General features: G+C 46.8%; 1 protein-coding gene across 33 annotated transcripts in view; it reads left to right on the forward strand.

The window, feature by feature from the left end:
* The window catches only part of LOC139746171 (uncharacterized), a 254,221-nt gene that overhangs the window by 124,088 nt on the left and 112,605 nt on the right, over positions 1-17,528 (forward strand). For 2 of the 33 annotated variants that reach the window (XM_071657075.1, XM_071657079.1), the window contains one exon: positions 1,045-1,533. The exons of 30 other annotated variants lie outside the window; for them this stretch is intronic. In XM_071657075.1, the coding sequence (XP_071513176.1) occupies positions 1,045-1,508 (464 nt within the window). In that variant the 3' untranslated portion in view covers positions 1,509-1,533. Of the gene's footprint in view, positions 1-169; positions 887-1,044; positions 1,534-17,528 lie in introns of those variants that run through there. One more of the 33 variants, XM_071657092.1, reaches the window with a different exon arrangement.

Consider the following 17,528-nt stretch of genomic DNA (forward strand, 5'->3'; position numbering starts at 1 on the left):
CCGGCAGCAGCACCAGCAGCAGCAGCAGTCCCTTCCCTCCGGACCTCAGCAAGGGCCCCCGTGAGAGTGGCGGGGGTGGTGATGTGAGTGGTGGGGCAGGTGTGGGGCGCGGGCGGCGGCGTCGCAGGTTGGCACCAGGTGGGCTGACGAAGCTGTTTTCTGTTTGCAGGAGAGGCGGGCTCGGGAGCTGTGGCCTGCCCCATGTGTCGTGCTGTGGTCTCACACGCTCAACTCCCCGCCCACCTCCGCCTCCACTCCCGCCCACGCCCGCGTGCACCCGCCCACGATCTCCAGTGCCCCTTCTGCCTCAAGAAGTATTCCACATGGAATTCCCTCAAGAAGCACAAGAGTGTATATCATAGGGAACAGTCCTGGAATGCCCGAGGGTTCCAGAGGATCCTGGAACGTGACAAGGAGAACACGTGATGGGTGTGAGTCGTCGCTGCTGCCGCTGCTGCCGCCGCCGCCGCCGCCGCCGCTGCCGCCGCTGCTCCTGTCCTGTCCGGCCCAAGTGGCCTACAAGTGCCATGTTGTAACGCTTCTCTGCCAAAAGCAATTCCTATACATGTGTCTTCATGACGCAGCTGATGATAATACCATTGAACCTCAGATTTATGTTCAAATTTTTTGTCTATGACGGACATGTCAAAGAAATACTTTTATGCAAGATTATTTTGTATATTAAGACTTTACAAACAAAAATCATTTATTTTTAAATTTTGATTTACATGAGAAGCCAAAATGATGATGCATGCGTTTCTAACGCATTAGGATACTAGTCGGCTTAGCAAGCTGTGCTAACTTTGGTGTGTAACACGTAGTAGATTGCTTTGTAACGATGCTAGTGTAGCTCTAGTCCTACCTCAACAATAAATTGATGAAATTGTCTTGTCTATGTATACCATATCGACGAGGGAGACGAGATGAATGGTAAGGTTATGTTCTTGTATTGGTGCATGTTGACCAGCGTGGAGCTGGAGGTGTGGTGCGGGTGACGGGAGGTTGGTGCGGCCGTACTGAGGTGTTGTGTCTGGTCACTTGCAGGGGCCGGCGGCGTGGTGGTGCGCTACAGGGGTGGCGACTATGGTGGTGGTGGTGGTGGAGGTGGTGGGCGAGGCGAGTATGGGCGGGCGGGAGGCGGGGGGTCGGTCGCTGGCCGGGCCGAGGTCACACCCTGGCAGTGTGAATTCTGTCACAAGTACTATGGCTCCAACAACAGTCTCAGGAACCACCGCAGCGTCTACCATCGGCGTCAGGTCCCCGACGGCTCGGTCAAGGTGTCTCCTTCTGGCGCGTCCAGGGGCGGACCCACGCTGGCTCTTGGCCGACCTGCGATGCCTCCTGCCCAACACTCGCTCTCGCTAACCCCCCAGAGGACGCCACAATCCCTACCACCACACATCACCAGGTTAGCGCCGCGAAGCTTTGCCAGCAGCGTGGTGACCTCCAGCGGGCCGCCCACCACGGCCTCGGCCCCGCAGCTCAGCACGCCCGCCCCACCCACCTAAGGTGCAGCGTCCTCACCAACTACTAGTAATGATAACTCCATTTTTATTATATATATATATATTTATATACATAATATGGCACTAACAAACTTCTCACTGCTACACAGTAATATTTCATGCTCATGACAGTCTTGCGAGGTTAAGTAATGTCTAGATAGTATTGTTCACCTTGTGAGGGCCATGGTAGGACCCTTGGGTATGATGAGGTATATCTTGAACCCGGAAGGGTCAGGTCAGAGCCTGTAGACCATCGTACCTCAGTGTCTTGCCCTCATGCTTAAGGGAATAACTTTACTAAAAAAAGACAAGGAAATTCTTGTAGGAATGAATCCCTTTATCATACAAGTCACTGAGATGGCAAAAGGAAACACATTAACGAAGACTAGCATCAGATAATTATAATGATCATGTGTATGTTGGTTATTGCTCGAATGGTTTGAAGAAATGTGGTGGTGCAAGCAGAAGCATTTGGGTTCCCGGGCATGTTACTTGTAGCGAAGGCAGGATAGCAGTTATTACATACTTTATATCACTTTCTAAATCCATTTATTTTTATTGTAGTTATGAGTGATTAGAAGTATTTTGAAAGAACCTGAATGAGAGTAAGTTTCTTTGATACTCTAAGCATTGAACTTAGGCTAATTGAAGTCTACTTGATAGAGTCCAGTAATGAATGTTAGGCTAATTTGAGTCTAATTCATAAGAGGCCAGTAATGTTCAAGTGGCTTTTGGGTATATGGTTGACGGATGTGGGGCATTTAGTGGTGACACGGGACTCCTGGTGTAAGATCTAACACCAGGAACCTGAGGACCAACATATATTTGTTTTATATGTTTTATGTCTAAAAGATAATTGTAGAAGCAGCCATCAGTAGGGGTCTACATATCTTGGACGTTTAAACGGCCCGTAAAGGATAGAGTAAGTGTTTGAAGTAAGTACATTTGAAATAATTAAAGTGGTAGAGCCAAGAGATGTTCATTTGTATATGGATCTAGCCACACTCTCTCCTTTAGTGTCATCAGTAAGGCAGGTGTGTAAGCTGAACATTAATTTCGAGTCCTACTTGCTGAAGTATTGCTTCTGTAGCCGAGAGGGATCAGACTGCAGAAGACGTTCATTTCTCAGTAGAACCCATCAACTCCTCGAGATGTTAGCGTGAGCCGAACGTCCCGGAAAATGCTGGCCAAGATGAGCCGGTTTTGGGGAAAATTAGAGTGAAATTAATCCCATTTGTGGAACCATAGGGTTTCCTGCCAAGATGCATGATTAAGGTCACTTGATTTCCTCGCCTCTCGTTTCAGGAACACCATTTTAAAGACATGCATCGTTCATATGCTGTTACTACCACCACCAGTCTCGCTGATAAGCTGCCACCACCATTACTCGTCTCTGATACACTGCCACCACCACCACTCGTCTCACTGGGACCCTTAATACCACCACTCGTCTCACTGACACTGCCACCACCACTTGTCTCTGATACACTGCCACCACCACTTGTCTCTGATACTTTGCCTCCACCACTCGTCTCACTAGGACACTTAATACCGCCACTCGTCTCTGATACACTGCCACCACTACTCGTCTCTGATACACTGCCACCACTACTCGTCTCTGATACACTGCCACCACTACTCGTCTCTGTTACACTGCCACCACCACTCGTCTCTGATACACTGCCACCACTACTCGTCTCTGTTACACTGCCACCACCACTCGTCTCTGATACACTGCCACCACTACTCGTCTCTGATACACTGCCACCACTACTCGTCTCTGATACACTGCCACCACTACTCGTCTCTGATACACTGCCACCACTACTCGTCTCTGTTACACTGCCACCACCACTCGTCTCTGATACACTGCCACCACTACTCGTCTCTGATACACTGCCGCCACCACTCGTCTCACTGGGACACTTAATACCACCACTCGTCTCTGATGCACTATCACCACGACTCGTCTTAATGGTACACTAATACCACCCTTCATCTCACTGGATACACTACCACCGCCACTCGTCTCCTTGATGCACTACCCCCGCGTGTCCTTGACCACTATCGCTGTGCCTGACCACACCACATGCTTGTAACTACCTCAGCTGTTTCACACACATCATTAGATCGCATCCCGACACGCCACAACAACTATTCCGAAGACACAACCATAACTTATGATACCGCCACCACATCTGTTCCTGACCCCACCACTTTTGCTCCTAACACACCACATCTGTTCCTGACCCCTCCACTTTTGCTCCTGACACACCACATCTGTTCCTGACCCCACCACTTTTGCTCCTGACACACCACATCTGTTCCTGACCCCACCACTTTTGCTCCTGACACACCACATCTGTTCCTGACCCCACCACTTTTGCTCCTGACACACCACATCTGTTCCTGACCCCACCACTTTCGCTCCTGACACTTCATATCTGTTCCTGACCCCGCAACATTTACTCCTGACACACCACATCTGTTCCTGACCCCGCCACGTTTACTCCTGACACTTCATATCTGTTCCTGACCCCTCAACATTTACTCCTGACCCACCACACATGTTCCTGACCCCGCCACATTTGCTCCTGACACACCACATCTGTTCCTGACCCCGCCACATTTACTCCTGACACACCACATCTGTACCTGACCCCGCCACATTTGCTCCTGACACCTCATCTGTTCCATACACCTCCACAACTTGCCGACACAACACCACAACTGTCCCTTTCACACCGCAGTCACACATATCCAGACAGTACCACAGCCGATCCCGACAAAGCACCCCGTCTGTTCGTGACGAGCCACTGTAACTTGCCGACACAGTAAGCTTTTACACATTGCCACCTACATAGTTGTCCATGACACACCACCGCTACTTTTTGACACCTCAGTCACCTGTTCCTTACACACCACCACAACTGTACCTGACACACCACCACAACTGTACCTGACACACCACCACAACTGTACCAGACACACCACCACAACTGTACCTGACACACCACCACAACTGTACCAGACACACCACCACAACTGTACCAGACACACCACCACAACTTTTCCTTGTAGACCACCATAATTGTCCCTGACACACCACCACAACTTTTTGACACCTGTCAGCTGTTCAGACATACCACCACAACTGTTCCCGACCACCACCACAACTCTTCATAACACCACCACGACTCTTAATGACAACAACAACTTCCTGACACACCAGCACAGCTGTTCCTGACACTTACCGTTTAATGTCCAGCAATATCCGGTATATCTCATGGTAAGGTAGAGGTAATCTACCTACATTTAATACCTTTTGAGCCACATGTCTTTGTGAAGGTCTAAATCCATTCTTGGCTTTATGAGGGATTTTATGAGTCCCTCTGAAGTTTATGATCGTCATATCCTCGTTATGTTATCAATACGCGTGACTTCACCATGTTAAGTCTTGTGAGAGATCCATATGGCCAGCGCTTCACGACTGCCTTCAGGAACCTGGGGTGTCCTCTCTGGTCTAGAATGCACGTCTCCTTGGGGTCATCCGCTAGAGCTATTTGTGGTGATTCATCTGTCCCTCAAGTATGGTGGACAAAGGCCTCTCCTTACACGGCATAAAGAAAGGTGTTCAGGGATGGCAGTCCCTCTCCGGTCGGGAGGAATCGCCTTTTGAGACGGACTGGTGTGGACTGAGGAGTGGCCATACCGTGTGCTACCAGACCCCCATAGTTACTTAAATGGAGAGATCGCGACCTGCCCTAGTACATGACATATGCCACCACCACATTGCCGAGGAACTTGTAGTAACGGAGAGGCAAGGTGTTAGTCTATTAGTAATATGTTAACGGTGGAAATAAAGATATATATATATTATAGAAGGAATTTCTGGAATATTAAAGCATATATATATATATATATATATATATATATATATATATATATATATATATATATATATATATATATATATTTGATGAAGTCAAGGTATTTAGTTTTAGATTGATAGTTTTAAGCTTTTTTTTTTTAAACATCTTCACAATGAGTCCAGTTTTACGTGTACATATATTTAAAAAGTAGGTTGTAAACATGTTTTCTCTCCTGTTGAGAATCGCAGAATAATAACCATTAGATTGTAGAGCTTTATGCAAATTTCGTAAAATCAAATCATTAGATCAGGTAGACATAGCTGCGCCTTAACCCCTTGCCCTACCTCACCACTAGGCTTCAGTTTCCACTCTGTATTGTTTCTACTTTCCCAGCCTTTTCCAGATATCAGTATGGCTTCTCCTCCCAAGAGTGTGTGTGTGTGCTCGCTTACCTCGGCTTCAGTGTATGTCAGGCTGCTCCTGGTAGTAAATTACGTGCTACAGATACTCTTTGAGTGTTGGGACACCAGCACCACCACTGTGGTGATACACCACGATCTCCACTCCATTCTGATGCCTCTACCACCACCACCACCACCACCACTTGATGATACACCACTACCTCCACTCCATCCTGATGCCTCTACCAGCACCACCACTTCTTGGTGATACACCACTTTCTCCACTCCATACTTATGCCTCTAACACCACCACTGTTGTGATACACCACGATCTCCACTCCATCCTGATGCCTCTACCACCACCACCACTTGGTGATACACCACTACCTCACTACCTCCACTTCTTAGTGATACACCACTACCATCACTCCCTGTTGGTGTACCGCTATATCTCTTGGCAACTAGTACTCACTAGTTGCACCTTTCACTGTCTATGTACGAGGCACTCTGGCTCTTACGGGTACCACAGTGATACCAGCACTGTCCCCACCCCACCCCATTGTTGAACCATGGGTTACCATGGTGCCAGACCCCACCAGTGGTACTGTAGAACCAGCATGTACTATTACCATCCTGGAACTGTACTCCCACATACTACTCAAGAACAGGTACTCACATACACTACCATAGACGTTAGTAAAAGTATCAAAGTGGTCCCACTGCTGTACCACTGGAACTAGTGCCCTACCAGTGTGGAACCACCGGTAACCAGTGGTCCAGTCGAATCGCCATCCACTGATGACTGTAACGACCCTTTCCCAGTGCCTCTGTAGAACCACCTCCCCACACTGATGCACCACTCTCCATCCTTACCACTGAGGAATAACTCATATAGTATGCCACTGTGATAGTGTTAGAAACCCTTTTTGCCCACATTGTCACCAGTGCCCTAGGAGCTCGGCTGCAGTAAGGTGGCCTTGCCAGCCAGTCGTGGGTTTTTACTGTAGCAGGTGTCGTAAGTTGACACCTCGCATCATACCTTCGTCGAGATGACCTCATATGGTCAGTCATCATCATCATTATCATCATATCACTATCATTATTATATCATCATCATCGTTATCATATCATCACCATCATTGTATGTGAAGAATGGAAGGTATAGTTATCCGATAGTTAACTTGTTCCACTGGATATTATTGTTTTTTTTTCTCCTCAATTTGTGAGCAGGTTTTTGTTCGGTTCCGTCACATGTAGACTGATGATGATGATGATTGTGCAATGCTTGATCCTATGGCTTTGAGCTGATACACTGTAAGATAAAGAAAGAGTTGGGTCCACGCTGCGTGTGGACGTGGTAAACGTACTTCCCAAACCTCACGTTTATGATGCCAATGCTGCTTAAGTCATTTCTGGTGATTTAATTGCTTTTTCCATTGGTAAGTTTTGAGGTGCAGGTGAATCTTGCGTCCATGGTTTTCCCCACCCAAGCGCTGTATGTTTAGAAATATGCTTTAACCACTTGCTTTCAAGCGTTTTGTCTCTTTAGCTTTTGTTTAACATCATGGAATTTTGACCTTTAGATTTGTCTAATACTTTTGAATTTAGACCTAGATCTTGCTTTATCAAATACCATTGAATTTTGACCTCTCGCTTTGTTTGATACCACCGAATTTTAACCTCTAGCTTTGTCAAATACCATTGTATTTTGACCTCTGGATTTGTCATATACTCTATCCTCGTCATATACCATTGAAGTTTGACCTCTAGCTTTCTTAAGTACCACCGAATTTTGATGCGACTCGTTTTGAGTATTTGTTCCACGTGAAATAGAAGTTGGGAGGTGGTGACCATCAGTGAATGTTTGTCAGAGAGAGAGAGAGAGAGAGAGAGAGAGAGAGAGAGAGAGAGAGAGAGAGAGAGAGGTTGCTTCATCGTCTGGTGTCTCTTGGCGTCAGAATTATATTGATAGTATTCAAGGTTTGCGGTGTCCATATATGATCTTGGATTCATTTTTACATTGGGGGATATGGTGGATACCAAACCTGGAGGCGTAGTTGCCTCCTCCCTCCACGTAGTTCATGTCGTAGCCGTCACACCTCCGCGAACCAGACTCACCTCAGCACCTGTGTATTACTCTTATCACTGTAGCTCCTTGTATTCCCCGCCATCAGTGCTCCTTTATTCGCTAGTGAACTTCCTTTCTCCCTGCCATATTCCCCTCCCTCTTCGGGCCACGCCCGGGCTCTTTCCTCCACACCGCCAGTCCTCCTCGGCAACTCTCGTCGTAACGCGTGCACCGTGCGTGTACCCCCCTCCCGCTTACCTCTCTCCGCAGATCTGTGCCATTCCCATAGCTTCCATCCTTCCCAGAGACTAGACCCTCCTCCCCAAACACTACTTATTTCTGGATTCCATCACGATTTCTTTCTTAACCCCTTTCCTCCCTTTCTTGGATCTCTCACTACAGCTTTCCAGCTCCCCCTCTCTGCCACAGTTCCTCTTCCTTCTACCGTACTGGCACATTCGCTGAGGCACCCCAGGGTTGGTAGCGACGCAGGTAATGGCGTCATGTGGAGACCTGTATCCTGGCGGCGTTGGTGTCTCAGGTAAGTGACATCACGTCAAGGATCCTGTCCGCCAGCATGGCAGTCTGGGTTCTTAGGGAAGGGAGGTGCCTTCTCCCAGCACCACCAGTCCCTGCTTCTCACCATCACCATCGTCAGTCCCTGCCTATCACTATCACCATCGTCAGTCCCTGCCTATCACCACCAACATTCCCTGCTCCTCCAACAGACCTTGGCCTTCACCATCACCGCCAACATTCCCTGCTCCTCCCCCAGACCTAGACTTCACTATCACCACCACCATCATCAGTCCCTGCCTCCCATCACCAGTCCTTGCCTCCTACCACCACCACAAGCCTCTCCTTCCCACTACCACCACCACACGTCCCTTCCCCTTACTACCACCACACGTCCCTTCCCCCTACTACCACCACTCCATCAGTCTCTGCTTCTTACCACCACCACACGTTCCTCCAGTCGTTCCATTAGTACTAGACTGTGCCATGTTTGTCCCATCATGCAGCTAGAACACTTAAGAAAGTCAACAGTTTCATACGTATCACAGAGAGGCATTCAATTCCATTTGAAGAGGCTTTTTTTTTCCAATTGATCTCTGATGCCAACAGCTTGAAAAGGAAAGTGACAAGTTGCTGAACATTTTGAAGGTAGTGTCTCCGTAGTGGGGAAACATTTTTAAGGTAGTGTCTCTCTTGTAGGGAAACATTTTGAAGGTAGTGTCCCAGTGGTGGGAGCGTATGGAAAACCACGATGAAGTTATAAGAAACATTTTGTAGATCGAAACTTGGTTGGTTTTGCTTTTGGCTTTAGGCCTTTCATCCACTACCTGGGGCGTTAAGCCACATCCGACAACCGAGAAATATACTTCAGGTGTTAACAGATCATTATATGACCACATACACTCTCACTGTGCTTGTGGCCCGTGAGGTAGAAAACTTGGATTGTGTTTGCCAGAGGTTTTTGTTGGCCGCTATTCCTAGAAGTTGTTTTGTTGACCACTGTTCCAGAGGTGTTTTTGTTGACCACTTTTCCAGATGTTTTTTGTTGGCCACTATTCCAGAAGATGTTTTTGTTGACCACTTCCCGGAGATGTTTTTGTTGACCACTATTCCAGAAGATGTTTTTGTTGACCACTTCCAGATGTTTTTGATGACCACTATTCCAGAAGATGTTTTTGTTGACCACTATTCCAGAAAATGTTTTTGTTGACCACTATTCCAGAAGATGTTTTTGTTGACCACTATTCCCGAAGATGTTTTTGTTGACCACTATTCCCGAAGATGTTTTTGTTGACCACTATTCCAGAAAATGTTTTTGTTGACCACTATTCCAGAAGATGTTTTTGTTGACCACTATTCCCGAAGATGTTTTTGTTGACCACTATTCCAGAAAATGTTTTTGTTGACCACTATTCCAGAAGATGTTTTTGTTGACCACTATTCCAGAAAATGTTTTTGTTGACCACTATTCCAGAAGATGTTTTTGTTGACCACTATTCCAGAAGATATTTTTGTTGACCACTATTCCAGAAGATGTTTTTGTTGACCACTATTCCCGAAGATGTTTTTGTTGACCACTATTCCCGAAGATGTTTTTGTTGACCACTATTCCCGAAGATATTTTTGTTGACCACTATTCCAGATTTTTTTTTTTTTAGCCACAAATTCTATAAGTGGTCAACGTTGTCCATAACCTTGGGGGAATTCAGATGTTGTAAAGTTAAAAGTCTGTATGGAAAGTTTTTTGTGAGCTCCGTATGAATGTTAGTTACAAAAGAACTTGGCCTAAAGTTTCCTCTCTAGGTGTAAACGGACACTTAACTCTTCATATGAGTATGTTTTTACTGGTAGAGGAAGTGAGGTATGTGACCAACATCCAAAGTTCTCTAAACATGTTATAATGTAAGGGGAAGACATAACATTGATGAGAGTGGTTTGGACATTAACTCGGTGCAAGATTCCCTTCCTCAGAAGGATCTTGAGATCACGGTTTGGACATTAACTCTGTGCAAGATTCCCTTCCTCAGAAGGATCTTGAGATCACGGTTTGGACATTAACTCAGTGCAAGATTCCCTTCCTCAGAAGGATCTTGAGATCACGGTTTGGACATTAACTCTGTGCAAGATTCCCCTTTCCCCAGAGGGTCTTGAGATCACGGTTTTTGGGCATTAACTCTGTGCAAGATTCCCTTCCCCAAAGGATCTTTAATCACGGTTGGAAATTTAAATCGTAAGTTCCCCTTTCCCAGAAAGGGTCTTGAGATCAGGTTGGCATTAAATCTGTGCAAGATTTCCCCTTTCCCCAGAAGGACCCTTTAGATCCGGTTTGGAAAAATTTTCCCCCCTTTTTTTTCCTTTTTTTTAAATTTTCCCCCCCCCGGAAAATTTTTAAAAATTTGGGGTTTTTAAAAAAAACCCCAAAAAAAAATTTTGGTTTTAAATTAAAATTTAAAAAAAAAAGGGGACCTTAAAAACCCCTTTCCCTTTTTGGAAAATTTTTTTTTTTTTTTAGGTTTTTTTTTGGGGAAAAACCCCCCAAAGGGAAAAAAAAAAAAAATTTCAAATTTCCCTTTTAAAAAAAAAGGGGGGGGGGGGGTTTTCCCGGGGGGGTTTTTTGGGGTTTTTTCCCCCCTTTAAAAACCCTTCCCCTTTTTAAAAAATTTTTGGGGTTTTTTTTTTGGAAAAAACCCCCCAAAAAACCCCCCCCCCCCTTAAAACCCCCAAAAAAAAATTTTTTTTTTGCTTAAACCCTTTGGGAAAAAGGGGGGGCCCTTTTCCCCCCTTTTTTTGGGGTTTTTTTAAAAACCCCCAAAAATTTGGGCCGGGGGGAAAAAAAAAAAAAGAAAAAAAAAAGGGGGGAAAAAAATGGGGTTTTTTGGGGTTTTTAAACCCTTTTTTCCCCCGGGTTCCCCTTTAAAAAATTTAAAAAAAAAAAAAGGGGGAAAATTCCCCCCCTTTTTTTGGGGGGGGGGGGAAAAAATAAAAACCCCTTTAAAAACAAAAAACCCGGGGAAAACCCCCTTTTTTAAAAAATTTGGGGGAAAAATTTTTAAAAAAAATTTTTAAAAAAAAAAGGTTTAAAAAGGGGGTTTAAAATTAAATTTTTTTCCCTTTCCCAAAAGGAAAAAAAACCGGGGAAAAAAAAAAGTTTTTTGGGGGGGGAAAAAAAAAGGGGGGGAAAAAAATTTTTTAAAAAACCCCCAACCGGGGTTTAAAAAAAAGGGGGGGGGAAAAAAAAATGGGGGGGAAAAAAAAGGTTTTTTTTAAGTTGGGAAGGGGGGGGGGGGGGGGGGGGGGTTTTTTTTTTGGGAAGGGGGGAAAAAACCCCCAAAAGAAAACCTTTTTTCCCCGGGGGGGAAAAATTAGAAAAAAAGGGAAGAAAAAAGGGGGGGGGGGGGGTTTGGTTTTTTTAAAAAAAAAAAGGAAAAAGGAAAAAAGGGGGGGGGGGGGGGTTGGCTCCCCCGGATAAGAAAACCCATAAGTTTCAGGAAATGCAGTTAGAAGATCCATGTAAACAATGCATCGATAAAGACATTGTAGGAGAGATGTGCATAGTGGTATTGATATAGAATCCTCGAAAATATTGTAATGAACCGCGGAAAGTATACAGAGATATACAACGAAAGAGCAGTCAGGATGGTACGTAAAATGTAGAACACGCTTTATTTAAGACAAATAATGTAGGATTTTGATTATGAAGAGAAAGAGACAGGAATAATTTGGATCATCATAGCGAGCGAGGGTCATGAAGACACAAGTTTTTGAGATTGTGTGCAGGAGAATTGCCCACCCCGGTATGTCACATATCTCACTATCACCCGAATGAATGATACACCATCGCTACTTGATATTACCTTCACACCATAACATGAGTATTAAGAATATATATGATACATCAGTTGGAAAATTGATCATTTATTGCTGGAGTTTGACTATTTGGTTAATGAGGATGTAAAAAAAAAAAAAAAAAAAAAAAAAAAAGCGTATGATCACGGGAATGATATAAAACTCACAAGAGTTTCTCTGTAATATAAATTGGAAAATAGAGTTCTTTTGCCAGGAGCCATACATTGTGGTAGAGGGTTCTGTGAAATTTGCAAGGAAGTAATAGGAACATAAGTACTTTTACCATTCAATTACAGAGGTAGAGTTAAAAGGGATATGTGGTTAAGTCAGTCAGCATTTGATGATGGTAGTAGAGCAGATTAAGAGAGTAGGAACAGTGACCCTTTGAAAGGAATATTGTGGACAAGGCAGGAGAGAAAGTAAAACTTTTACCAACTGTTGATTAGGAGTATAATGTTAGATACATAACAGTTATTAACAAGTGATACGGAGGAAGGAGCTGTTGAGGGTCTTGACCCATGTAATGACCATGGCCCTCATAATATGTCTGTGCGTGTGCTAAAGATATGTGCAGATACACTTGACATACCTTTTGGAAAGTTGTTCGTGATGATGATGGGAATGACAGCAAGCCAAAGTAATGAGTAAAAAGATAATCAGAAAGTAGATGGATGACGTCTTGCAGCGGGAGTCGGATTTTGGGAAAAAATTTTGCTTTTTAAGAAGCTCATAATTTCTAAGAGAAGGACCCGTTTAGCGGGGCGGGGTTTTGTTTTCATGCAAACTGCTGGAAAAGCATTTGGCACTGTTCCACGCACGATGGTGGTTAAAGAAGCGTAAAGTTCAGACCAGAATAAGGGAGGAAATTCCTTTGATGGATAGAATATTGCATAAGTGGAAGGGATCAAAGGAAGCATGCAGGGAACCTTCTCAAAGGGTCAATCACAAGGGGGATAGGGTTTCCCTTCTCTCTTGTAAATGATCGCCAATGGGTTTATTCCCAAACCCGAACATTTGCGGAGATGCCGAAAGTCGTGGGGGGGTAAAAAAAGGGGATTGCTTCACGTACCTGGGGTCCTATCCCTTTCAAGGGGGTCTGACACATCTTTGATGACATTCCACACGACTCATTGCAAAGTATTATCCATAGGCATTCAAGAACCCTGAAAAATTTTATATATAAAATCTGCAGGAACTGAATATGTGGATTTGGGGATAGACCTTTCCTTACGCGGTCCAGACCCACTAAGAACAAAAGAGACAAGCCTCGCTGGCACGTATACAACCCAGGCAAAGGGGTTTTTTCAACAATTTTTCCCTCCTACATCATCCCAAAACCCAAAGGGACACCTTCTCATTTGGGTTTACCGCATTTAACACAAAAACTAATAAAAAGGGTCAAGAGGGGGGGGGGCAACTGGTACCGAATTATGACTGATTACAGGAAATTTTAGGGGTCGATTCGTCACCTTTGGAGGAGAAAAAAGGGGGTGATCTGATACACAACAATAAGTTTTTTTTAGACCAGTTTTAGACGGGGATACTGATGTCACAACATTTAAGTTCTTTAGACCAGTTTGATGATTTAAAGGGGGAAGGGAACAAGAATTTGTCATTTTGGGGGAGAGAAGATTGGGGGAATCGATAAAACCTTTCTTTTTTTAGACCATTTAAAGACATAGTAGCGGGGATCAGGGATAGCCCAAACCCAGAGCCATAAAAAAAAACAAATAATTAATAAAAAAGATGGGCTTGGTTTATAAGATTGTAGTGGATGAATGGAAGAATGATGATGTGGAATGTGACAGCTTAAAAATTTTAAGAATTTCATGGGAAACAAATTTTCAGAGATGGAACTCCCCCCCTGAATGTAGTTAGAACTCTTTCCCCTTACTGTAGAAATTGGTAGTGACACATTGGCCGCAGCCTTCTCTCTCTTCATTTAACCACATCGTAGACTCTGCATCGCTTTAATTTCCCCCCCTCCACCACCCCTCCGCCCCATCCATTGGGCTACATAATCCTAAAACTCGCGTTCTAACTAAATTCCCGGGGTTTATCGATTCCACTCGCCCTCTTCCTGGAGTCTCTACCATCCATTTGTATCACAATATCGGCAAAATTGTGGTCGTTTCGTCCGTCAGCCTCCTCTCCCTTATGTGGCCTTGTTCCTCGGTACCTCAGCCCACCAGGACTTTCTCGCATTTCCCCCCCCCCAAATTCTTACATCTGCCCTCCAAGGCTTTTCCCATCTCCCCTCCCCCGGGCTTCCTTACATCTGTCCCTCCCACCAGGACTTCCTTACATCTTCCCACCAGGACTTCCTTACATCTGTCCCTGCCACCAGGACTTCCTCATATCTGCCCCTCCCACCAGGACTTTCTCACATCTGTCCCTCCCACCAGGACTTCCTCACATCTGTCCCTCCCACCATGACTTCCTCATATCTGCCCCTCCCACCAGGACTTCCTTACATCTTCCCACCAGGACTTCCTTACATCTGTCCCTCCCACCAGGACTTCCTTACATCTGTCCCTCCCACCAGGACTTCCTAACATCTGTCCCTCCCACCAGGACTTCGTTACACCTGTCCCTCCCACCATGACTTCCTCACGTCTGTCCCTCCTACCATGACTTCGTTACACCTGTCCCTCCCACCAGGACTTCCTTACATCTTCCCACCAGGACTTCCTTACATCTGTCCCTCCCACCAGGACTTCGTTACACCTGTCCCTCCCACCATGACTTCCTCACGTCTGTCCCTCCTACCAGGACTTCCTTACATCTGTCCCTCCCACCAGGACTTCCTTACATCTGTCCCTCCCACCAGGACTTCCTTACATCTGTCCCTCCCACCAGGACTTCGTTACACCTGTCCCTCCCACCAGGACTTCGTTACACCTGTCCCTCCCACCAGGACTTCCTTACATCTGTCCCTCCCACCAGGACTTCCTTACATCTGTCCCTCCCGCCAGGAGTACTTCACATCTGTCCCTCCCACCAGGAGTACCTCACATCTGTCCCTCCCACCATGACTTCCTCATATCTGCCCCTCCCACCAGGACTTCCTTACATCTTCCCACCAGGACTTCCTTACATCTTCCCACCAGGACTTCCTAACATCTGTCCCTCCCACCAGGACTTCGTTACACCTGTCCCTCCCACCATGACTTCCTCACGTCTGTCCCTCCCACCAGGACTTCCTTACATCTGTCCCTCCCACCAGGAGTACCTCACATCTGTCCCTCCCACCATGACTTCCTCATATCTGCCCCTCCCACCAGGACTTCCTTACATCTTCCCACCAGGACTTCCTTACATCTGTCCCTCCCACCAGGACTTCCTTACATCTTCCCACCAGGACTTCCTTACATCTGTCCCTCCCACCAGGACTTCCTTACATCTGTCCCTCCCACCAGGACTTCCTTACATCTGTCCCTCCCACCAGGACTTCGTTACACCTGTCCCTCCCACCAGGACTTCGTTACACCTGTCCCTCCCACCAGGACTTCGTTACACCTGTCCCTCCCACCAGGACTTCGTTACACCTGTCCCTCCCACCAGGACTTCCTTACATCTTCCCACCAGGACTTCCTTACATCTGTCCCTCCCACCAGGACTTCCTTACATCTGTCCCTCCCACCAGGACTTCGTTACACCTGTCCCTCCCACCAGGACTTCCTTACATCTTCCCACCAGGACTTCCTTACATCTGTCCCTCCCACCAGGACTTCGTTACACCTGTCCCTCCCACCAGGACTTCGTTACACCTGTCCCTCCCACCAGGACTTCGTTACACCTGTCCCTCCCACCAGGACTTCCTTACATCTGTCCCTCCCACCAGGACTTCCTTACATCTGTCCCTCCCACCAGGACTTCCTTACATCTGTCCCTCCCACCAGGACTTCGTTACACCTGTCCCTCCCACCAGGACTTCCTTACATCTGTCCCTCCCACCAGGACTTCCTTACATCTGTCCCTCCCACCAGGACTTCGTTACACCTGTCCCTCCCACCAGGACTTCGTTACACCTGTCCCTCCCACCATGACTTCCTCATATCTGCCCCTCCCACCAGGACTTCCTTACATCTGTCCCTCCCACCAGGACTTCCTTACATCTTCCCACCAGGACTTCCTTACATCTGTCCCTCCCACCAGGACTTCCTTACATCTGTCCCTCCCACCAGGACTTCCTTACATCTTCCCACCAGGACTTCCTTACATCTTCCCACCAGGACTTCGTTACACCTGTCCCTCCCACCAGGACTTCCTTACATCTTCCCACCAGGACTTCCTTACATCTGTCCCTCCCACCAGGACTTCCTTACATCTGTCCCTCCCACCAGGACTTCGTTACACCTGTCCCTCCCACCAGGACTTCCTTACATCTGTCCCTCCCACCAGGACTTCCTTACATCTGTCCCTCCCACCAGGACTTCCTTACATCTGTCCCTCCCACCAGGACTTCCTTACATCTGTCCCTCCCACCAGGACTTCGTTACACCTGTCCCTCCCACCAGGACTTCCTTACATCTGTCCCTCCCACCAGGACTTCCTTACATCTGTCCCTCCCACCAGGACTTCCTTACATCTGTCCCTCCCACCAGGACTTCTTCACATCTGTCCCTGCCACTAGGTCTTTCTCACATCTGCCCCTTCCATCAGGACTTCCTTACATCTGTCCCTCCCACCAGGAGTACCTCACATCTGTCCCTCCCACCAGGACTTCCTTACATCTGTCCCTCCCACCAGGACTTCCTTACATCTGTCCCTCCCACCAGGACTTCGTTACACCTGTCCCTCCCACCAGGACTTCCTTACATCTGTCCCTCCCACCAGGACTTCGTTACACCTGTCCCTCCCACCAGGACTTCCTTACATCTGTCCCTCCCACCAGGACTTCCTTACATCTGTCCCTCCCACCAGGACTTCCTTACATCTGTCCCTCCCACCAGGACTTCGTTACACCTGTCCCTCCCACCAGGACTTCCTTACATCTTCCCACCAGGACTTCCTTACATCTTCCCACCAGGACTTCCTTACATCTGTCCCTCCCACCAGGACTTCCTTACATCTGTCCCTCCCACCAGGACTTCCTTACATCTGTCCCTCCCACCAGGACTTCCTTACATCTTCCCACCAGGACTTCCTTACATCTGTCCCTCCCACCAGGACTTCCTTACATCTTCCCACCAGGACTTCCTTACATCTGTCCCTCCCACCAGGACTTCCTTACATCTGTCCCTCCCACCAGGACTTCGTTACACCTGTCCCTCCCACCATGACTTCCTCATATCTGCCCCTCCCACCAGGACTTCCT

The sequence above is a fragment of the Panulirus ornatus genome, chromosome 64, assembly GCF_036320965.1.
Source record: "Panulirus ornatus isolate Po-2019 chromosome 64, ASM3632096v1, whole genome shotgun sequence".
NCBI lineage: Eukaryota > Metazoa > Arthropoda > Malacostraca > Decapoda > Palinuridae > Panulirus > Panulirus ornatus.